The 22,742-nt window shown below is 43.0% G+C and overlaps 1 protein-coding gene across 6 annotated transcripts; it reads left to right on the top strand.

Annotated features, from left to right (window-relative positions):
* The first annotated feature begins 6,064 nt into the window (after window positions 1-6,064).
* Window positions 6,065-17,500, top strand: EXD2 (exonuclease 3'-5' domain containing 2). 6 transcript variants are annotated; one of them, XM_017830707.1, is made up of 9 exons: window positions 6,065-6,171; window positions 7,508-7,901; window positions 8,823-9,079; window positions 10,102-10,228; window positions 10,973-11,298; window positions 13,629-13,735; window positions 13,955-14,090; window positions 14,836-15,192; window positions 15,935-17,500. In XM_017830707.1, the coding sequence occupies exons 2-9, from the start codon at window positions 7,578-7,580 to the stop codon at window positions 16,149-16,151; spliced, it is 1,851 nt and encodes a 616-aa protein (XP_017686196.1). In that variant the 5' UTR covers window positions 6,065-6,171; window positions 7,508-7,577; the 3' UTR covers window positions 16,152-17,500. The 6 variants fall into 6 exon arrangements, with proteins under 6 accessions (XP_017686196.1, XP_017686198.1, XP_017686192.1 ...); XM_017830709.1 differs by lacking the exon at window positions 6,065-6,171 and adding an exon at window positions 6,173-6,273 and having other exon boundaries at window positions 14,836-15,042; XM_017830703.1 differs by lacking the exon at window positions 6,065-6,171 and adding an exon at window positions 6,173-6,273.
* Window positions 17,501-22,742: the final 5,242 nt, after the last annotated feature.

Raw genomic sequence — 22,742 nt, 5'->3', positions numbered from 1 at the left:
ACATGCTTCTTGGGCAGCTTAGTTCTGCAGGATGATTATAGTCTCCATACCTCAAAACCACCATGAAATAAAGCCCCCCAAAAATGTGTTGTTTGCAATTTCAACAAATAGGCAGTAGAGAAGTTGTGCTGGTTTAAGAGTTAACCAGCAGGGAAATGAACCCAACTCAAAGGAGAGATTATAAGTCAGAATAACAATTTATTAAAATAATACAGTAAGTACAATCATACAAACAAACAATTGGTCTTAACCCACAAAATCCAAATGTATAACCCAGTACCCTGGGGCATGAACAAAGTGGTGTTCCTTGGGCCCCGCTTGAGTCCAAAGTAAAGGGAGAGGGGAAAAACCTGCTGGTGGGAGAGCTGTTGCAGTCTGGTCAAAAGTGGTGATTGCAGTCCAGTTGAGGTTGAGAGCGATGAGCTGCAGTCTTCCTCTGGATCCCAGGAGTGGTTAAAAATGTTCCAAGACTCCAAGATTATATATCCTCCAGTTCAGGCAGGAATGCTCAATACTTCCCTCAGGGCGGGGAGTTCCACAAAGGGTGTGAGGACAAGAGCATCCTCCTATCTCACAGGCCTCTTAACACCTAGTTTATAGCCTGAGGAGTCAGGCTCTATGGGCAGAGGGTGCGAATAGTCTATTGACAACAGTTTCTGGGAAATGGCATGGAAGGCTATAGAATACACAGTTTTGGGTTACACCCATACCATGATGAACTGGTCTCAGTTGTCCTAACTAGGACAGAAGTCAACTGGAAAGGAAATGAGAGACAACAGAGTTGTAGACTTGTTGTAGATGCCCTTGGAAATGAAGGTAACTAAATGTTTGATGCAATACCAAAGAGGGAACTAGGAAAATGCTTCAAATAGGTAAGTGATGATCTACCTAAACAATCTTGGGTTGCAGTTTCAGATTTGCTTATTCCAAGGCTGTGCATAGTCCAGTCTCCCAGCAGTACTAAACTGATCTGGATCAGGTATGGACACGGTGTCACATTGCTTTCACATTAGCTTCTGTCCATGCTACAGAGTTTTTGTTCTGCCTCTGGAAGGACTAACAATAACTGATCTGGCTTTAATATCTGCTGGTACAAAGTTATCCCTTCAACATTTTTTCTGAACAAATTTGAATTGGTAGAATGAGTTAAATTCCAGTAATCATTTCCATTTGATGTCTGTGGTATATTTGATTATTAATAGGAGGCCTATGGTCAGCTTTACTCTATTGTCAGATCATGACATTTAGAGCAGTCCATGGCTGTTGTGTTATGAGCTGTGTTGGTTGATGCTGTAGGGAGACATATCAGGGCACTTTATCTATGTCAGCAAGAGAACTAAACAAGGCTCTTAGCTGCATGGATGGATCAAAGGACTTTGTCTTGGAGCTACCATATAGAAATATGTATCCTGGGTGCTAGGATCTACAAAGAGGTTTCAGTCAGACCTGACAGCTGACAAACAAGGTTGAGTGGCAGGTAAATGCTATCCACACATACACACAATGAAGATAATAAGAGGGCTTTCAGGGAAGAGTTCTAGCTCTGATAAGCTCTAACTTCCTGCTAGTTATCCACAAAAGACAGAAAAAGAGTATGATTTGAGCTTGGATAGAGAGAGATAGCTCTGGGGAAAGGAGCAGATCCACAAATCATCTGCAGAGAGATATTAATTTATTTGTATTTCAGATGAGATAACTCAGAGAGCATAAAAGGAGAAGACCAAGGATACAGCTCTCTGAGAGGCTGTCAAACACTTGAAAGGCTTAAATAGGTAAAAAGAAAAGTAAGTGAAGCATGGTCGATTGTGTCAGGTTAGAGAGAATGAGCTTTAAATACACTTTTTTGAGTTCTGTTGAATGGCTTTGGTTAATCTAGAGCGGAAACTGAGAAGTTTGGACACTTATAGTTGGATGTCTGTGGACTGAGTCAGAGAGAGTGAGCATACTATTAGGAAAGTGGAGCAAAGTCAAGGCTTTTATTAATTTGTTGATTTATACTTTTTTTTTTAAGGGAAATAGAAACAAATGGAGGGTAAACCAAGAAGACTATATCATATTTTAGCCATATAATTTTTTAAAAATAATTGTCCTTGTGTTATTCCTTCTAGTGAAAATGTGATGGCTTCTAGGCTTTTTTCCTTTTGCTTACTAATTTCATGGACCAGAAAGATAGGAAGAACAAGGATTGTTCTCTCAAATGTATATTTGACTCATGAAAGTGTCCCAGTGAATGCCAAAATCAGCACAGGCTAGTCTGGAGTGCCCAGATGAGAGCTGAGTTTTGGGAGTGGGGGGGATATCATACTCTTAGCAGCCATAAACTGTGAGGCTGACTGAATGTGCCTTCTGGGCTGAACCACTGGGATAAGTTAAGTGCTCTTCAAGAAATGGAATTGTGAAATTCCTCTTAGCTTCTACATAAATAGTGAAAAGAGTTGGCAATTAAGAAAGAAATACATTGATGATGATCGACGCTAATATAGCTCATCCTCATGGGATCTGGCAGCTTACATACCTCTGAGAGTGTTTTTTTCAAATTCTTTGCAAACCGTGCAAACTTTGGCATATTCCTGCAGTGAGCAACCACTGACTCATCTTTTGGCTTAGGATGTAGTTTCACTGAGGTCTGGCTGTATGGTGAGTTACTACAAGGAGTTAAACCATGAGAAATCTCCATTTTTTTCTGTGCTAGCTTTCCACTCGCTTAATTCCTTGAATCAAACTGGCCACCAGCGGTTTGCAGAAGTGAGGCTGTAGAAGAATGCCAACAGGTAGAAGAGGGAAGCAGAACTGCCTTTTCAACAGAAGCTAAACCTTCTATCCACCTTGTTGCAGTGTGAAACTCCACCTGTAGGATGTAGCTTCACAGTTGATTGAAACTGATCTCACTCTGACTTCTTGAGGAAAGAAGAAATCCTACTGCCTCCCCAGTATCAACCCTCTTAAAACAAACCTTGCTCAAAATGGCTTGTTTGCACATGTAGGTACAGGGTTACTAGCACCGACAGGAGAAAGATAAATCACACAAGGAGTTGAAATGCGAGTTCGGTTCTCTTTTGTAGCTTGGGATGGGGCCCCAAAGAGAGTGTTATTAATGAGCTACTGGGGACAGTAGGTACTGGGGACAATGAGCTCTCTGCTCATTGTCTGCTACCAGCAATTTAGTCTTGACTGGAGCCTCTTTCCTTTGATATTCCACAATCATTGATTTTCCTTTGAACACTGAGTCATTTACCCTGGTCTTCTCCCTCCTAAAGGATGAGCTAATATAATTATAAAAATAAATTTTTTTTCTGTGATCAGCAGAACAAGTGAAGCCTGGTTTCCTATGGACTTGTCCTGATGTGCCACTGCTGTGTGCAATCTCATATGTATATGCAGTGTCTGCACATGCTTGCCATCAGTGACAGCTTTATTACGACCTGTTTCATCGATTTGGCTTTTCATTTCACTTACTTTTGTACAAATTTAGATGGAATTGAGCAATGGTTTAAACATGCTTTCTTGGCAAGGAAAGTGTGGGAAATAATGGGACCCACAGACAGAAACACCAACAGACAGTGTAATTGCATAAGCCTTCTTTCCTTAAGAAATCAGGCTAAAATTGAGTCCTTTGACAGAGACCTCTGCAGAATCTCAGATTATGCTACAGAAACAGAAAAGTAAATCTTGCTATTTACCATGTAAAGGCTTCCAGTTACCTGCTGTAACAGATTTCTTATACATAAGGCTAAGCCAGCAGTCGGTGTTTACTCATTTGGTTACCTTCTCTCAGCAATGCCCCCATCAGGTATTGGGAACTTGTTTTGTTTTGTTGTTTTTTTTTTACCAGAGTACACTCATGCATCAGTTGCTTTCATTTATTTTTAATTCAATCTTTATACTTGAATAAATGGCTATGTAGGTAGCAAGACAAGCTGTTAAAGATACTTATGGTTTACAGGACTCTCTAATGTCAGTGATGACATGAAAAATAAATGCTTTAAATGCTACCAGGGATACAGTCCTGTCACTTGGAGAAAAGCTAGCATTTTCTCTTTTAGACTTTTATTATGTAATAAATGTTGCGGTATTTTATTGCTTTTTTCTCTATTGTAACCGTACACTTAAACTTCTATTACTTTAGAAACTAAAGTAAAAAATTTGTAAAAGGAAAAACTGGCCTATTTCAAAATTTTGTGTGGATGCCAGTTTATTAAAAATGGGTCCGGCTACAAACAATCTTTGCAGATTTGTTTGGTATTCTGAACTCATCTTGAGCTTTGAGAGAGTTCTCTTAAGAATGCCTTACCTGCCCCACAACGAGGGACCTGCATCCTGGAGCCCAGACAAACCATCTTCTTAGGTCTCCTTCCAGTCACCTGGGCCTTAAACAAGTCTGTTGTGTCCCCAGGTGTTACCTTTTTCCCTTGAACTCGTTCACAGCCAGATTAGTCTCCGGATTTCTGACCCATCATTACAGAAATGTGGGTGCTGGAGCAAGGGAGCAGGGAGCGAGCAGTCAAATCACAGGTACAACAGGAAATCTGGGACTATCCTTCCAAGTGGCCATCCAGGTTTATGCTAGACTACAGTGAACAAATAGAACAAAGCATTATACCTTGGAGGGTGGGAAGTGTGAAGGGAAGAGAGAGGGAAAGGAGGAGGCAGAACATGTCCACCTGACTACAGAAACTCAGTTACAGCCAGACCCCTCTAGTTTTCTCTCCTGAGCATCCATGTGATGCACTTTTCTTCTGAGCACAAGCTGTGTGAGGAGCTTCAGAGTAGTGCTGGCTCCTGCTTGGTGACCTCCATTTCAGCTGGTCAGCTGTCTGGTGCATTGGAGCATAGGGGATGGATGGAGAGGCTGTGTCCAGGTCGTGACTGTTAAGTCAGATGCAGACCTTCCCTGCTGAGGAGAATGAACCAGTGACAAGATGTGCGAGATTGCAATGATTTGTAACCCCTAGCGGATTAATATAAAAAATGGATAAAAATCTCTTCACTGTAGAGGAGGATTGAGATGCTTTGCAGAAACACTTATTATACAGAAGCTGTAACTCTGAAGTATAAAGCATTTGTGCGCTCAGAATACAGATTGAAGTCAATGGAAAACAAACTTCGCTGGTGTGACCCCACCACCAGTGAGACCTGACATGGTCACACCATGTTGGCTTAGACCAGGTCCTTAGAACAGTAGCTGCTCAACCTTTAATAGCCTTCTCATCTTCTTTCTGATTAAGGGGAGGGCCTTATTTGCTCAGAAAAGGGCTCTTCTGGAAATCATTTGTGTTCCTTTTGTGCTATCAATAGGTCCATACAGCATTCTTGAGTTAAGAAATAAGAAGGGGGACAATAAAGATTGAGCATTTACTTACAGATGGAAAAAAATACTGCTTCTACAGAGATTTTCCTTGATGTCAGCCATTAGCTGCTTTGTTGCACTCCTTGGATAATGTGTCTGCTCAATGCCAAGTCTTTGCTAGGGAGATCCTCCTTCCCTCATGATTGTAAGTGGCAAAGTTAAAGCAACATTTGATGCTGTCAAATTGTTAAAGCAATCTTTCTTGTGGGTTTAATGTCTGCTTCAAACAGACACTGCTAGCTGGAATTCTAACAGCACAAAAATTGGGAAATATTTGGAATTGTAAAGGAATTGTAAGAAATTGGGTGCTCAAATCCTTTAATTTGCAACAGAATTTGGTCTGGAAACGTGTCTGCTTTTTGACAATGATGGCCTCAAAACTTGATGGTCATAACCCTGACCATAGCAGCTGCCTGAATACTCATTGTCCCTGTTTTGCAGTATCACGTTTCTAACGGTCGTATTTTTCCACACACAAGGGAGGAACAATTGTCATGATTATTCCTCTGTTAACTTCTTGATACTTACCGCTCGATTTCCCCCCTCTTTGTTTTCTTCCAGTTTGCCACTTCGAGGTGGCTACGCATTCCTATTTATTTTCCTGGCTGCCTTTGTTCTTCCCATTCTCTCTGATCCCTCCTGCCCGAGGGGCTCCCCTGTCCTCCGGGTCGGGTGGCTTCCACTGCCCCGCTGCGGCTCGCTCCTCGAGCCCTCCTAATCTCAGACAACAAGCCGCTCTTTTCACTCTCCAGAAAAGAGCTCGCTTTTCAGTATTTTTGCCAGTGCTCGCTGCCCCGGCTGAAGGCACGCTGACGCCTGTCCAGGTACACAGCCGCCCCAACACCAGCTGCCGTACAACATGGCGGCGCCCGCCGCCCGCCCGCCCCGCCGGCACAGAGGAAGCGTCCGCCGCTCTAAGCCTCCCGGTGCGTGTGGCGACTGCCCCGCGGGGGGTTCCTGCCGCCGGACGCAGCCCTTCCGCGAGACGCAGGCAGCGAGCGGGTCGGTGGGCGCCCAGCGAGGCCCGCGGGCGGGCGGCGGGGCCGGGCGCGGGGGGAGAGCCTGCTCCGCGCGTCCCGGGAGCGGCCGCGCCCGCAGGTGCCCCGGTACGCGGTCCGGTGCGCCCGCGGCCTCCCGCCTGCTCCCTCCGTGCCGGAGCGGCGTCCGGGCCTCTTCCCGGGATATCCCCGGGCGAGCCTAAGGCGGGCAGCGCCTTCGCCGTGGAGCCCTGGGCCGGCCCGCAGGAGCGTTCGGCTCGGGCCCCCGACCATGGCACCGCTGCCCCCGGGCTGGGCAGGGGCCGTGTTGTCTCTTCGGGGCTTCCCTGCCCCGGCGGGATGGGGCATCCGCACGAGGGGCTGTAAGGGCGCGTGGCCCTGCTTGTGTTCAGCCTTCTCGCTCTGTTTAAGAGGCGGGAGGGAATTACTGTCACTTCGCAGGCGTTTAGGCAGGTGCCCGGCCCGTGATCGGGGTTCTGACAGCGGTTCTGCAGAGCTGTAGCAGCACCGACACCAGAACTTCTGCTTGGGTGAGAGAGTGCGTCAGGGCAGCCCTTTAGAAACTACGCGGTGGGTTGGGAAGGTGGGGATGCAGGGACAGGATTGATTTCAGTTTACTGAAGGGGTACCAAGCTTTTGTATGATAGAGGGAAAGCTATGTTATGAATAGATGCTGCTTCTTTAGGGCTTTTCAATGCCTGAAGAGCCATTTGACCCTAGTATGGATGTGAATGTAATGGACAAATGCCTATTGTTTACTAATGCATAAACCGACATGCTTATTCTGCAGCAATTCCATCTTGCCCTTGTTTAGGTTGATCTAGTTCCAAACTGGACTAAAAGATGTTGGTAATAATCATGACTAGTTTATTTTTGGAATATCAGAGTTTGTGGAAGCATCCAGTTCCACCAGTATAAATTAATGCATTCCCTTTAAGGTTTTCTGTGGTGTAGTCAACAGCAGCATTCAGTCTCCTGTTACTGCTCAATCCACAACTGCAGTGGTCTGTCCCCAGACCCCCCAGTCTAAGTGGGTCCTTCTTCTGTCAGGATCACAAGTTGTGGCTAGGACCTTGCTATGTATACCATTGCATGTATTTAATATCTCTAAACACATTTCATTAAGTTGTCCTTAATTTCCAGCTCTCATTTTTCTTTGCAGGCCATGATGAAATCCTACAATGCCGTTTTGTGTGGATGAAGTGAAGGGATAGAAAAGGAAATTAAAAAAAATGCCCAAGCAAACAGCAGTGACAATAACTTTGGCGACCCTGCTGGGTGTTGCAGTGGGAGGCCTGGTTTTGTGGAAAGCAACCCAACGTCGGAAAGGAAAAGCATGCCATAGTAGTCAGCAAGAAGAAGCAGCTATAAAGTCGGGAGATGAGAAACTCATTAAGACAGAGGATAAGGAGGTGCTTTCCGTCTTCAGATCTCCCACCTTTTCCCTTGGTGCAGACATAGTGATAGTTTCAGAGCAGGAGGAGTGGAATCGTGTTGAACCACTGCTGAAGAAGGAGCTGGAGAAGTGGCCGGTGCTTGGAATTGATTGTGAGTGGGTGAGTGATCAAGAAGCGCCTCTCCTTTAGATTGCAAATTGCAACAGTGAGGGTGGGGTGATTCCTTTGTTTAAATGGATTTTCTAGGAGTGTTGAAACTGCCTGTGGGATTGTCTATCCTGATAGCAGTGAAATAGCTGCTAATTTTGATTGCTCTTACCTTTAAGTATGCTATGGTTTTAACTAACTATTTACTGAGCTCCAGTGGTAAATCGACTTTACTAAATAGAGTGATAATTGTATGGCTAAATATAGCATTATGTGTTTTGTGTACTAGCTCTTTGAAGGTAATTTACTAGAAGTAGCTTGGGTTTACACTATTTTAAATCCGGCCACATTTTTAAGAAACAATATCTTAAGTATAATAAATCCAAAAAGAAGGATAATACTGATACGTAGATAAAACTCACCGGACAACCAGAAAGTAAAGTTCCTCTTTTCCTTGTACATTTGCTTGTCTGATCTCTCAAAACAGGCTTTAAGCCATTTATAAAGCCTGTCTTTGCCATTGTTTTGGCTGGAAATTTATTCACCCCACAGTCATTACTACAAGCCACAGTTAAACAATGAATTTGCCACAAACATACATACGTATATATATATATATATATATATGTATATGTAGTGGGTGGCTTTGTGCTGATGTGGATTAAGAAATGTGTCTGATCTCTTTCACCGGCTCAGCTATGAGGGGGAAGGATGAAAAGGGGAAAGATGCCCTTGTAGGAGTGTGGCAAGAAGTAGCTTGCCACAGTAATACTGTGAAACAGATCACATAATTTGCAGTGAAATTTTAGAGACGTAACAACACTTGACTGATGAGTATTTCCTGTCTTCAGTGGCCTCTTTTGCAATTTGCTCCAGCTCCCGCATTACTAATAATACTGTAACCTGGACTCCTCATTTTTTATTTCATTACAGGTATCTGTGGAGGGAAGAGCAAATCCTGTATCCCTGCTACAGATGGCTTCTTCCAGTGGCCTCTGCATTCTTGTTCGGTTGCCCAGGCTTGTTGCCAGTGGACAGACTCTCCCAAAGACCCTGTTGGACATCATGGCAGATAGTACTGTGTTGAAAGTTGGGGTTGGATGCTGGGAAGATGCTTGCAAGCTGCTTCATGATTATGGCCTTCCAGTCAAAGGGAGTGTGGATCTGCGGTATTTAGCCATGAGACAGAGGTAAGTGCCTGAAGACAGAGGCAGCTCTGTTGGAGGCATCATTTGAGTTGGAAATATTGTTAAAGTAATTTGCATATGCTGAATGATATCAGTCTGGTAGGTCTGAAGTTCTCAGGGTGACTTTAGAGAATGGGCATTGACAGCTGCAGCCCAAGAACATGTCATGCCTCTATTCTGTGGTCTTAATGGAAATGAAATCTTCATGAGGATTTCATTTGCTAATTGTGTCTGTTAGTCTTCTCATGCAATACCCTTATGCACTTTTCTGAGTATCATGCTTCAGCTTTTAAGAAGTCCAAGCACAGTGATGTAATGCAGTGAAAGTGATCACTGTGTCAGCAGATGTTTGAATGCCTAGAAGTGTGGGCTACATGTGCCCAGAGCATGTAAGTAGAACTGCTGAATTTCAAGATTTCTTGAAAAATTACTAAATAAACCTGTTCTAATTTTCTCTTTTAATAAAAATGCTTCTGTGGAAAGGTTACGATTATGATGTCATTTTTTTATCCTTCATTCTTCCTAAAACAAAATGTTTTACTTGCCTGTATTCTTCATGTACAGTTATATGGATGTCTAGGTGTGGTATTAGTGATCTGGGCCATGGGTTGGCTGACCTGATGGTGCCTTTTTATCACTGAGGATGGACTTCTTGTCTCTAGTGGCCAGGATTCCTCTGAGTCATTCCTGGCTCTTTGGTTCCTCGTGAATCCCTAGGGCAGGCGGTCCATCACTTTATGATGGAACTCTTTAGTTCAGAAGTGAGTATTTCAGAGGCAAACACTTCAGCCTTGACTGTTTTGCATATTGCAGACACAAGGTAATTACTAAATCTAGATAGGACATTTTAATGGAGGGGAGGGAGAGGGCCTTTAAAGCTGACAGGAAGCTCTCTGCTGTTTGGGAGTCATGCATCATGTGCATTATGCTCTGGCAGGTTCAGGGTCTATGAGGCCATCTGAATTTATATGAGTGTATACTTTAATTTTTAATATGTTTGTTTCACTTTCTTTGTTAAACCGAAGGAAGGATCTACTTCACAACTGCCTTAGCCTTAAGTCTTTAGCTGAAAAAGTCCTGAACTGCCCACTTGACAAATCTCCTCATGTGCGTTGCAGCAACTGGGAGGCAGAAGAACTGGCACAAGATCAGGTGTGTCTTCCACTTCAGCTTGGTGTTTTGGGAGGAAAAGTAACCTTCTGAGTAGAAAAAGAGGCTTTACCACAGGGAATCTGAACCCCTTCAAGGTCTGCCTCAAAACCTTATGTGTGACTGTGGTCTAAAGTTAATTTCAGACTCTCTACCTGCATTTCCGTTCTTTTCCTTGAAGATCATTTTCTGCTGTTCTCCCTGGATACTTGACCGTTGTTTTCCTTTAGTCCTGAAAGAGCTATAAGGCAAGATCCCTGGAAGAAGTGTTTCCAAAACCTCACCTTTTTCTTACTTTCTTTTCTTCATTCTGTAGCAGTCAGTGCAGACACTGGAAACCTTCTTTAGAGCATTATAGTTTCTGTGATTGCTCAGTTTCTTTAGTCAAGCTGCAGATATCTGCGATATCAGTGACCAGTAGAGGGAGTGACAGGACAAAGAACCACGCTGAATATTCGTAGCCAGGGGAGGGTTTGGTGGGGTAGGAGGGTGTTTTAGGGCCTGGCTGATCTGAATTTTTTCACTCCCTTGCAGTTCCTGCGGGCACCCATGAGTACTTCAAGTCTAACTGACCCTAAAAATGTGGGGTGTGGTGATGTTATGACAGTGCCATTCAACTGGCAAAACTTTGAACTTCAAAAGGAAATGAATGCAGCTTCTGGCTTTACTGTACCAAGTGTTGAAGACTAATAATGTTTGGCAGTATTTGCTGTTTGTCCATATCTAGATGTCTGTGCTTTTCTGCAGATTCTCTATGCTGCTAGGGATGCCCAGATCTCAGTGGCTCTGTTCCTCCATTTACTGGGATTTGCTGGCCTCCCTGCTACATCTGAAGGTGAAAACTCTGTTGCTGATTGGGAAAAAGTGTTGGGTGAATGCCGGGGCTTGGTGGATATCCCATTTAGAGGAAGAAAGAGTGGCAGCACAGGAGAGGAGAAGAGTGGAGATGGACACTCCCCTCAGAAAACAAAGAATCGGAAATCTTGGGTGAATGGCCAGCCCTCTGGCAATCATCAAGTGAGAGATCCACGGAGGCAGAAGCGAAAGCCTCTGGGTGTGGGATATTCTGCACGGTAAGTATATGAGCACACTTTACTCTTTGCACCACAGATGGAAAACTTTGAATGTTGCCTCCTGCTCTATTCATTAAACAAAGTGGGTAATATGAGCTAGAAAGGAAATGCAGGACCTAACAGTCATGGGAGCCAGATCCTGTTTCTGTGTTCCTCATTTCTCTCTAGGTATTAGAAGTGGGGCAGCACTTGGATCTGTACTAGGTCATGAGCAAGTTAAAGTGTTGTCTTCCACTTTTACCCTTCCTTCATTCTCCTGTGGAAGCATTAGCCAGAGAGAAGAGTCCCAGCAGGAGGTGTTATTCCTGGGGTGTCCTGCACAGGACCAGGAGTTGGACTTGACGATCCTGATGGGTCCCTTCCAAGTCAGCATATTCTATGATTCTGCTGCCTAAACAGCTGTGCCTTTTCTCCTCCTGGGAAAAGGTGGCAACTGCATAGAGCTTGTCCTTTCATCAGGATCTGCCTTGTGGACTACTGTTTGTACTTTGCTGTCCCATGTCACTATGGCCACAGAGATGGCAGAGTACTGAGCAGAGATGAAAGCTGAGGTACCAGAGGGCACAGGAAGGAACAGTCTGTGTTAGCCCCTCTGTGTTGGCCTGGGAGAGAGAGGAGGGAATGGTACTACTTTGGACTTGCAGAGGCAGCTGTTGCTGGATTCAGGATCACTGTCTTTGCAGGTGATTTTTGGGAGTGGATCCTAAATTCTTATGGGCTTTTGCTAATGAAGAGTTCAAAACTAGTTGGAGAAGTCTCTTTAAGAGCAGTGCAGTGGAAGATGTGGGGAGCTAGTATGTTTGGCTTTGTTGGGATACAATCTAATAAAATTTGTCACTGGATATATGAACTAAAATTGTACGTAATTATCATTGGGAAAGAAAGCCAAACATTTTAGTATTTGTTTTCTCCTTTTTAAGTTTATTGGATTGGCAATGGAGACATCTTAATGTAGTCAATAATATTGATTTCATTAGCAGTCATTAACAGTGTTGTGTTTTACGTAGCAAGTCCTTCCAGGGTTTTTTTTTAATTTTTTATTGGGAGGCTGTGTCATGCAAAACAGGAGTACTGTGTCTCAGGGGAGGATTAAAATTTAAACAAAATTGCTTTCCGAGTTAAATTGAGATCTCCCCATATTTGTTTATTTATTTTTTGTTTTTAACTGCGCTTGACTTCTTGAGAGATATGTAGACTCAATGTTTTTTATAGTATTTACAGCAGTGTGGCTCTGGTCTGTAGTAACACTGGATGTGGTTTCAAAAGTAATTTTCCACTCTTCCTTTCTGTTTAAGTCTGTTTAGTTTTAATGTTTATTAATTTAAAGTTGGCATGTACTGAAATTGTCATGGTGACTAAGTTGAACTGTTGAACTGCTCAGTGGAAGGGACCTCCTGTATCATTGTTTTGTTGGGTTTTTTCCCCTTCATGGACCTCAGAAGAAATCCTTCTGTCAGATTATATATATATAGCCTGTGAATCAACCTTTTAGCTGGTAGAGCTCTGCTGACTACAGCTTGTACAATCTCGCTGGAGAGAAGAAAGGAAACTTTTCCTCAGTGTATTGTGACGTGTCTGGCCAGTTCCAACCAGGTCCTCTCTAAGCCCGATCTGTCCACTCTTCAGTTTTGTTTGAAGGAGATTGGCAGAGTAAGGAAACACTTTCTCCTAAACAGTGCCCTTCCACACACTGCCACAAACCACCAGAGACTGCTCCACCAGAAATTCTTGTCCCTACCACAGGTTGGGGCCTGTTTTTGAGGGCCTCTGCTCAGTTTTGTTGTTCTCATGGACTCATGTGTTTGAGTCCCCAACTTTTGGAGACTTTTTGGAACATTTCTCTTACGTAAGTGAAGTAATTGCTATTCACACTAAGTTTTAGAAAATTTTTCTTAATAAAGGTTTTAAATACAGCCTTAGGCAGCCAGTCCTTGAAACTACCTCGCCAGTAAGTTGACACTCTCTGTGAGCTTACTCTTGACTCATCATCCTTTGTGACTTCAATTTTCTTTTGTTTTCTAATTTAATTTTTTTTAAAGGCTGTCATAATTGATGGCATCTCTTGAAAATTGGGGTTCAGAGTTACAATTCTGTTGGCAGCAGGAAAACAAAGATAGCTTAGAGGTAGTAAATCCTAGGTAAGTTTTAGATGTACTGCTTCCATTACCAGCTACTTGTGCAGTCTCAGCAGCCTCAAGTGTGTGTTTAGGGGCACTCCTGTGATTTGGAGGAGGCTGCGTGAATTGGAATGTGGCACCAATGGCTACAGAGAGCTCTGGGTTTTTTTGGCATGCTATCATAGTTGCTGTAATGCTGTCCTTGTTTCACAGAAAATCTCCGCTGTATGACAACTGCTTCCTGCATGCACCAGATGGACAACCCCTGTGCACTTGTGATCGCAAGAAGGCTCAGTGGTATCTGGACAAGGGGATTGGAGGTAGGCATACCAGATTTTCGGGTGGTATTTGAAATACTGCTTCTCTTCTCTCTTCTCTTCTTTGTTTTTTAGATAATGGAGCATGAATGTTTTGTATCCTCTCTTATTGGAAATACTATTTGGGATTTGCTAGGATGACTCTTACATTGTAGCATTGTTATTTAAGATTTCAAATTCAAATTTGTTTTGAATATTCTCTCTTTGCCTTTACCCTTTTAGAGCTAGTTAGCACAGACCCCTTTGTTGTGAAGCTGCGGTTTGAGCCTTCAGGACGTCCTGAGTCTCAAGTTGATTATTATCTGACAGTCAAAGAAAACCTGTGTGTTGTCTGTGGCAAGCGAGAATCCTATATCCGGTGAGTTGTTTAGTGGATAGGGAAAAACTGCATCTTTTAAAACAGAACTGAGGTCTGCATCTAGTTTGGCATCCATAGCTTGGTTAGTGGCCTGAAACATTATGCCTATTCATGTCCTGGATGGGCTGTCACTATTTGAATGCTCTGTAGTTGTATGTGACTGGGCAAGTTTGAAAGTGAAGAGACCGGCCTTTTCTCTGAGAGGAAGGTGATATCGATCCTAGGAAGAGCAAAGCTCTCATGTATATGCTGCAGTTTGAATGAGGGGGGCAGCAGTGTGCTGACACACACTGTTCAGGTGGCGTCCTCTTCTGAAAATAGTTGTTCTAGTCCTTCTACTAATTAATCCTTATATTTTTGAAAGGTTTAGGTGAGCCTGAAGCTCATGAGGTCAAAAGGAACAAGATTTTTGTCTCTGCAGCTGCTACTGATTAGTTGAGAAATATACTTCTCATAGAAGAAGTACTTCTCATTATTTTTTTTTAAAGTATGAATCTTTTTCTTTTTGATTGAAAGGGATGAATCTTTGGAAGGGGGAAAAAAGAGAAATGCAGAAAACCTCTAGAGACAACTACAAATAAAAAGAATAAAAATAATGTCTTGCTGTACTAAGATCTTGATCCTGGTAATCTTTGTTTTCCTGGACTTTAAGTTTTAGGTAACACTTTCTAGACAAGGAAGAGGAGTAACTGAGGAGTAGCAGCTCCAGACAAATGTAATGAACTGTCTGTTTTGTCTTCTCTAGGAAGAATGTTGTTCCTCACGAATACCGAAGACACTTCCCCATCCAGATGAAGGACCACAACTCCCATGATGTGCTCCTACTCTGCACATCCTGCCATGCCATTTCCAATTACTATGACAACCATCTCAAGCAGCAGTTGGCTGAGGAGTTTGGTGCTCCTATCGGCTCCGAGGAAGGTGTGCGTCTGCTGGAGGACCCTCTGCGCAGGCAAGTGCGCTCGGGAGCGCGAGCCCTGCTGAATGCAGACAGCCTGCCTGACCCCCGAAGGGCAGAGCTTCTGCAAAGCATCAAGGACTTCTTTAACACAGAGGCAGTCACACCAGAGATACTCCAGGAAGCAGCTGGTCTGGAAACCAGGTATAACAAGCCCATCAGTAGGTGTCAGATTTTGGTAATTTATATTGCATTTCTTACTGGTTTTGGTTTTGTTTACACACTTCTCCCCACAACCCAGCAGTGATCTGTGAACTGCAGCTCTTGTTTCTTCCCCTCTTTCCCTTCCTCTTCCAGCATCTTCTGTTCTTGCTCTTCATCTTCCCCTCCAACACTTTATACTTCTTTTGAAGGACAGATCAGGAAGAGAGGTTGAAGGACAATGATATCGGAATTCTCCTTCACTTTCTCAAAGCCTCCCCAAATACCTTTTCTTAATGAGTATCTAATCTCTATCTGCATGAAATCGGTATTTTCTCCTTTTTATGCTCACTGTTATTTGTAATATGCCAATGTTATAACTCAGAATCTATCCAGGCAGAGAATTCAGTGGCAGGATCTGGAGGGTCATACAGTTCTTGCCTTGAGAAATTTGCAGTCTGTATCCTAAGGAGCATGTAATGGACCTAAAGAGCTTTGTTTAGTGTTGTTGTCAAAGAAAAACACTCTCAGTTCAGAGAAACCAGCTTCACAGTGTAACTGTGTTCTGGAAAGCAGTCTGGCATTGAAGCAGAGCTTAAAACTCTCCCTCTTGGTTAGCTTACCATGTGTCTGTAATTAAACTCTGCAGCTGAAAGTATCTTCAGTGTCTTGCTGTTCACTGGAGACAGATCTAGAGTCTGACAGTGGGCTTGCGTGAAACTAAACTCTGCTTATGTCTTGGCAGGATCTGCAATGAGAGCTACATGCCACATGGACTGAAGGTGGTGCAGTGTTTTGCTAAAGGAGGCCTGCGCTCCCTTATGCAGTTGGAAAGACGCTGGCGGCAGCACTTTTTGGACAGTATGCAGCCCAAGCACCTCCCAGAGCAATGGTCAGTGGATCATAACCACATGAAGCTGATCCGAAAGTATGGGGAGGATCTTCAGATTCAGCTGTCATGAAACTAACTCCCTGAACTCCGGATAGTGTCTAATAAACATATGTAACTGAAGATGAAAGGACTATTTTTATCTCTATGCCTTCACTAACACCTGGGCCTGGGTTTGCAAGCAGGTAGCAGTAGATCTGCCAGATTTGACATTTTTGTAGAGTTAAATTTGACAGTTAGATCCATTGACTTGAACTTTCAGATGGTTTGGAATTTTTAATCCTAGTCTGTCATTCACTAGTTCAGTGCAAGAGTGATATACTAAGGGAACTTGTCTTCTCAAAGTGACTATGGAGAATTATTTTCCTCAAGCCTCCAGGGCACTTGATGCCTGCAGACCATCTCTCAACACAGAGCACAATATATGAACTTTTCCACACTTTCTGACATAAATTTGTGCCCTTGACTTCACCTTTAGAGTCTCTTGATAAAAATCTTTGTTTTCAGTGCAGTTGTACTCTTATGAGTTCTTCTTAGAGAAGACCCCCTGCCAGAGAGAGATTTCTTGTTTGGAACTGGCAAAGAAAGCTTACTTTTTTGCAGATTCTGAGGTGTATTAGCATTGCAGATAGGCCTGAGCAAGTTTCCTGGTGGCAGGTGCCTGATGAGAAGTAACACTCTGACTCTGGCAGTATGGAAGCACCCATGCCAAGTCTTTTGTTAAACAGCTTCCAGCAACACACAGTTTATAAAAATGTTCTTTGTCTGTCTTGAATAGTGTGCACATGCCTGCAGGGCTGTGATCTTGTTGGCATTACAGAGACAGGGTGGGATGACTCCTATGACTAGAGTGTTGGAAGGATACAGGCTGTTTAAGAAGAACAGGCATGGAGGTGTCTCACCTTCTGTGTCAATGACTGGCTGGAGTACATGGAGCTCTGGCTGGAGTTCATGGAGCTCAGCCTAGGGATGGATGAGGAGTCAACCAAGAGTTTATGGGTCAGGATTAAGGGAGGGCAGAGACAGGTGACATGGTGGAGGTCTGCTACAGATCGCCCAACCAGGAAGATTGAGTGGATGAAGCTGTATATAGACAGATAAAAGCAGCCTTGTGTTCACAAGCCTTGGTAGTCATGGGAGACTTCAACCATCCCCATATCTATTGGAGGGACAACACAGCAGGGCATAAGCAATTCAGGAGGTTCCTGGAATGTGTTGATAACTTCTCCAGAAAGCCAACCCCATCCTGGGCTGCATCAAAAGAGGCATGACCAGTAGGTCAAGGGAGGTGATCCTCCCCTCTATTCTGCTCTCGTGAGACCCATGTGGAGTACTGCATCCAGCTCTGGGGCCCCCAGCATAATAGAGTGAGTCCAGAGAAGGGCTACAAAGATGATCAGAGGGCTGGAACATCTATCTTATAAAGACAGACTGAGAGAGATCAGCCTGGAGAAGAGAAGTCTCTGGAGAGACCTTATTGCAGCCTTTCAGTACCTAGAAGGGGCTACAGGAGAGCTGGAGAGGGACTTTTTACAAGAGCACATAGTAGTACAACAGGGAGGAATGGCTTTAAACTGAAAGAGGGTAGGTTTACGCTTAGATATTAGGAAGAAATTCTTTATTGTGAGGGTGGTGAAGCACTGGCACGGGTTGCCCAGAGAGAAGCTATGGGTGCCCCATCCCTGGAAGTGCTCAAGGCCAGGTTGGATGGAGCTCTGATGGAGCTCTGAGCAACCTGCTCTAGTGAAAGGTGTCCCTGCCCATGGCAGGGGAGTTGGAACTGGATGATCTTTAAGGTTCTTTCCAACCCAAATCATTCTATGATTCTATGAATAGCTCTTGGGGAGTACCTTTTCAGATCAGACTGAAATAAGTACAGGTGTCTTAAAAGGAATAAGAGGAAACAAATTTAAATTAAAGACCAGCACCTTTTAAGAGAGCAGACCACATATGGCAAAAAAATGGAAAATCTGGTGTTCTGTACCTGGATTTGGCATGCGTAGTGGTGAGCAGGTCATACTTGCTTCATTCTCATTTCCCTATCTCTAACATGGGACTAATAGTACGTAATTATCTCACAAGGGTGTTGTGAGGCTTAATTAATACATGTGTTTATAAAATGCTTTGAAAATATAAGCTAGTGTGTGCTAATTATTACTGTTGGTTTTTAAAATGTGCTGCTGTCTCACTTTCTTAAATATTCATTTTTTGTCTGGTGCTAGACCTTAGTTAAATATAACTTTTTAAAAATACGTACTCGTTTCTGTAAAATCACTTCTGATGATTTTGATTGCATGAGATGAGTGTGCTTCTACTGAATGATGAAGCTCTTATCAACTTTTATATGTCTCTGTAAAGAAGTTTCAGTAAAACCCTTATCTTACTTCACACTACTGCGTATAGCGCAGTTGACCCACATTTTATTATAATGTTTGGGCAGAATCCTGGACCTGCTGTGATCATGGCTGAAACTGTCCCTTATCAGATAATTCAAGAAATTCCACAGGCCAGGGGTGAAAATCCTGTTTGTAGCAGAGACTGGTTAAGTAGGAGCCATGGAGAAATGGTACATTAATGTCATCCCAGAGGAACTGCAATAGCAGCATGAGGAATCAAAGATTCATGATAAATACTACTTATCAGAGAGCTGCAAATGAGACCATTTTCATTATAAGGGCAATTTTATTTCTTTCCTGTATCACTGGCAGGTCTTAACAAAAACTCATCTAGCCAAATGTGGTTTGTCTCTGTGCTCATTCACACAGCTGATTATAATCTCAGCAAGAACCTCCTGCCTACAGCAGCAGCTTGGATATAACTATTTCTCTCCAAAGCATTTTAAGCATGTGTTCAGATAGTGCTATATCCTGTCTCCATCTGATCAGGGTGTTGAGAGCTCTTTGCATGGCTCAGAAGCTACTTTTCAGTCATCGGGAATATAAGGTGTATCTCACATCTTTGTTCTGCTTTGTTTTTTCTCCCTTTGTTCTGATGTAGGAACTGCTGATAAAACTGGTTTGTTTAATGGAACTGATTGGCTGACCACAGGGTTAGGGTCTTTTCTGTTTATTGAGACAAGAAAATAATGTTGAGACAAGAATTGGACTATGGGTTCTCTATTGTTAAGAAGCCAGAGGTATCATTGAAGAGGTTTCTTTCCAAATCACTTGTTCAGAAATAGGAACTGGCAAGGAAAACTTACTTCACAAATATTTTATAAACTAAGATTCTTTGCTATTTGTAAGATACTCTTAACTTGCATCATTTTAAGTCAATCTGAAAGAGGAGAAGAAATGATCTATTTATTGTGCACAAATATATTATTTTTATATTATTATGATTTTAAATTTTCTATCAGTCTATAGATAAAACTTCTCTGTATGTCTTCATTGGTAATTGTTACATTCTGTAAAAATTTACTGTTTTACCAGACTTACCACTTTTGAAGCTCTTTTTTCCTTTTTTTGCATGCCTGGCTTTTATTTCTTTCCCTATGTCTCACCCAGTCCTTACGAGTCCATCATTCCTTACAGTAACACTGGACCTCACCCTCTGAGTTTCCCTTTCCAGTGCTTTTCCTGATCTGTGTGTCAGAGATCAGCTGTGGAAGAGCCTATGCTAGCAGCAATACTGTACTTCCAAGCAATGTGATAGCAAGTTTGCTCAGGTATGTTTGAATAATGGGTTCAGATGCTGTCCTTGGCCTGGTCATGTTGATCAATCATGATGGCTACACATCTACATTTTTAAAAAAAAAACAAACCCTAGTTTTTTCTCAACCTGAGCTTTCATCTAGGTTGCTCCAAGTATTTTACCTTAACTAGGACCCTCCTTCACTTAACCATGCACATCCATTTTGTCTGTGAAGGGAAAGAATTGCAATGCCTCTCTGTATGGACTGGGTTTCACAATATGGGATTTTTCTTTCTATTGCTCGTCACTTCACACTTGTTTGTCTGAGATATGCTGCCAGAGATGGGGGAGAGGAATCTTCCCTTTTTCCTGGTGCTTTATGCCACCTGCCTCAAAATGGTTCTTTCAGGTTAGTGGGTACATGTTTCCAGAGGCAGTCTTCTGGAGTGGGAGTAGCAGCAGCCCCTGTGGCAGATTAGTTTGCCTTCCCCTATGGGCTACAAACTGATTTCTGTCTTCCCAAACACTACAGTTTGTGTTTTTCTTGATTTTTCAGTAACTTAGACATTATTGCAAGGTGCAGGAATTACCGGCTGAGCAGCATTTTTAATAGCCTGTCTGTTGGAGATGCAGTAAGTGCTGCATTTTTGAGCAGATCATATATGACATGTTAATTATGCTACTGACAGACTTGGCATTTGGAGTGCCTTGGTTTTCCTCCTTTGACAGTTTTTAAAGGTCCCAGCTGTCACATTTGTGACTGACAGGACTGAAGACAACATATCCCTGTGGGCTTCTTGCATTTTTCTCTGTTTGGTATTCAGTAATGGCAAGGATGGGAAGCTCTCTTCCTGTTGCATTTCTATTGCTCTGGCTCCTTAGGGAATATCTGAACTCTGCACTATTTCTAACATGGTTTTGGTATGAGTTTTTCAGTGAAGGCAATGTGGTTAGCCTTGAGAAGTACCTCATTGCCTTGGCCTTGTGCCTAAATGCCTTTGAGGAACTGGGTCTATTGCATGTATGGAGGGAGTCTCTAATGAGGAGCCACCAGGAGCCCTTGCCAGTCTGCACTGTTCTGTACTGATTTAGAGGCACCTCTAGTCTGAACCAGGAAATCAATTCCCATCACTGCTCCTTGATCTCCTCCTTCTATCAGACCTCCAAAGTAGCCCAGACCTATATGACCTTCTTCATTCCCACAGGCTGACATAAACTGCACTTGCTTGGTATTCTAGGGGAGTACGTGCCACTTTTAAAGTCCTTTCTCTCTCTTCAAGTATCATGTTATTTGTACAAGGACTTTTCCCCACCCTCAGGGGTACATTGTTGGGGAGAAGGGCAGAGGCAGTTTGAGGTAAGTGCAAAGACAACATACCCAGCTTTCTCTGGGAGTTGTTAAAGGAGCCACAGTATGTCCTCTTGTATTAGACCTGCAATAAGAGAGTTTTGTTAAATGCTTTTACAGATAAAGAGGGTAATGCAAGAGCCAACATGGTTAAGCTTAGTAGAGGAAATCCCCCCCCAAAAGCCAAATAAACATGCATGGAATGTAATTTCTCATATTCAAAAGAGATTCCTCTATCACTTTGAATTCTGCCGTGAAGAGCAGGCAGCTCTGGCAAGGATTTTCTGTGCCAAGGTTAGTGCTGCATCCTCTCTTGCCACTTAACTGTAATGGAGATTGTTTCTGTCTTGAATTAGCCAGCGTAATGCTACCTGGGGTCTCAGTGGTGTTGGTCGCCAGGAAACAGAGCAAAACCATCTTTCTTTTATTACTTTTCTTTGCAAGCTATTCGATAAGTTCAGCTTTGAGATGGAGGGAGTAAAAATAACAGAAAAAAAAAGAGAATGGAGGCTTTTACTGTAAAATAGAGATGTCATCTTCAGATAACAAGAAGCCATTTCCTTGTATGGGAAAAACTCCAGCTTCCACTGTAGATGATGGAAAATATGGTTTCTATCTTTCTTTGCTTAAAAAATTGAAAGATTGTGCAGTAGTTAAGGAGCAAAAAAAGAGAAGGCATTTATATATCTTGACATGAATGTAACAAGTCTGAGAAAAAGGTACTAGGCAGCTGTCAGGAATGCAGGCCTAAGAGAAAAACTGCCTGTCCAAGCTCCCTTCACAAAAAACCTGCTGCTCTAAGAAGCTACTTCACATTGCAGCATGCTCTGTGGGAATTTGACAAGTATCTGTTTCACATTGATTAGCAGCAAGTCCTTTCCAATTGATGTCCTTTGAAAAATGTCAGACAGTACTTTGCATCAGCTGAGACCTGCCAGTTGCTTTTCCTTTTTGCCATGACTATGTCCAGGACTTCTAGCCGTAAATAAAAGCAGAGAGACTGACTGCTGGGGCGTGTGAAAATATGAGCGGGACTCTCTTTCAATGCACTATGAATAAAAGAATCATTATCCCTACTTGTCTAGCAAGGGCTATGGAGAGTTCAAATCTGAGCTATAAGTATGTGTGCATAGATTTATGTCAGATTTTTGCTATTCAGATAATGTTTTCCATATGTTGTAAAAGCATTACACTATCTTCTGTCCCCCTCTGGTTCTCCTGTGATATAGGAGTAGCAATACTAGATATTGTTCAGCTGCATGTCTCAAAGCACTGTGTTAGTGTTTTAAAGACCAGCTCCATTTTACTGATGTTTTCCCCACACTAGAAGAGTCAGTCCAAGCAGCAAAATTGGAACTTAATAAATCCTTACAGAGCCCTGGGAAATATCAGATTAGACCGCCCATCTCTTGACAGATTGCCTACAGAGCTAAAAACAGCCTTCAAGTATATGTTCTGTGCACCATAGGTCATGCTGAGTGTTAGACCCTCAGGAATACCCAAATACCGTTTTTTTCTCTGCCTTGCAAATGAGCATTGGGACCCTTAGTGCCGCTGGGCTCTGGCACCATTAGCTCCATGCCCCCAGTTCTGCTCCACTGCTTTCAAGGTTTCCAGTGTATAGTGAAATATTGGAGCACATAAGTCCTCCTGCAATTTTGGACAATGAAGGCAGCAGGTTTG

The sequence above is a fragment of the Lepidothrix coronata genome, unplaced genomic scaffold (genome assembly GCF_001604755.1).
Source record: "Lepidothrix coronata isolate B3197 unplaced genomic scaffold, Lepidothrix_coronata-1.0 Scaffold182, whole genome shotgun sequence".
Taxonomy (NCBI): Eukaryota; Metazoa; Chordata; class Aves; order Passeriformes; family Pipridae; genus Lepidothrix; species Lepidothrix coronata.
The sequence above is the reverse complement of the archived record's forward strand: the minus strand, read 5'-3'. Positions and strand labels throughout refer to the sequence as shown.

Coding starts and splice junctions, on each gene's coding strand:
- EXD2 (XM_017830707.1), top strand. CDS start 7,578: ATGCCCAAGCAAACAGCAGTGACAATAACTTTGGCGACCCTGCTGGGT. Junction 7,902..8,822: donor TTGGAATTGATTGTGAGTGG/GTGAGTGATCAA, acceptor ATTTCATTACAG/GTATCTGTGGAGGGAAGAGC. Junction 11,299..13,628: donor GGTGTGGGATATTCTGCACG/GTAAGTATATGA, acceptor CTTGTTTCACAG/AAAATCTCCGCTGTATGACA.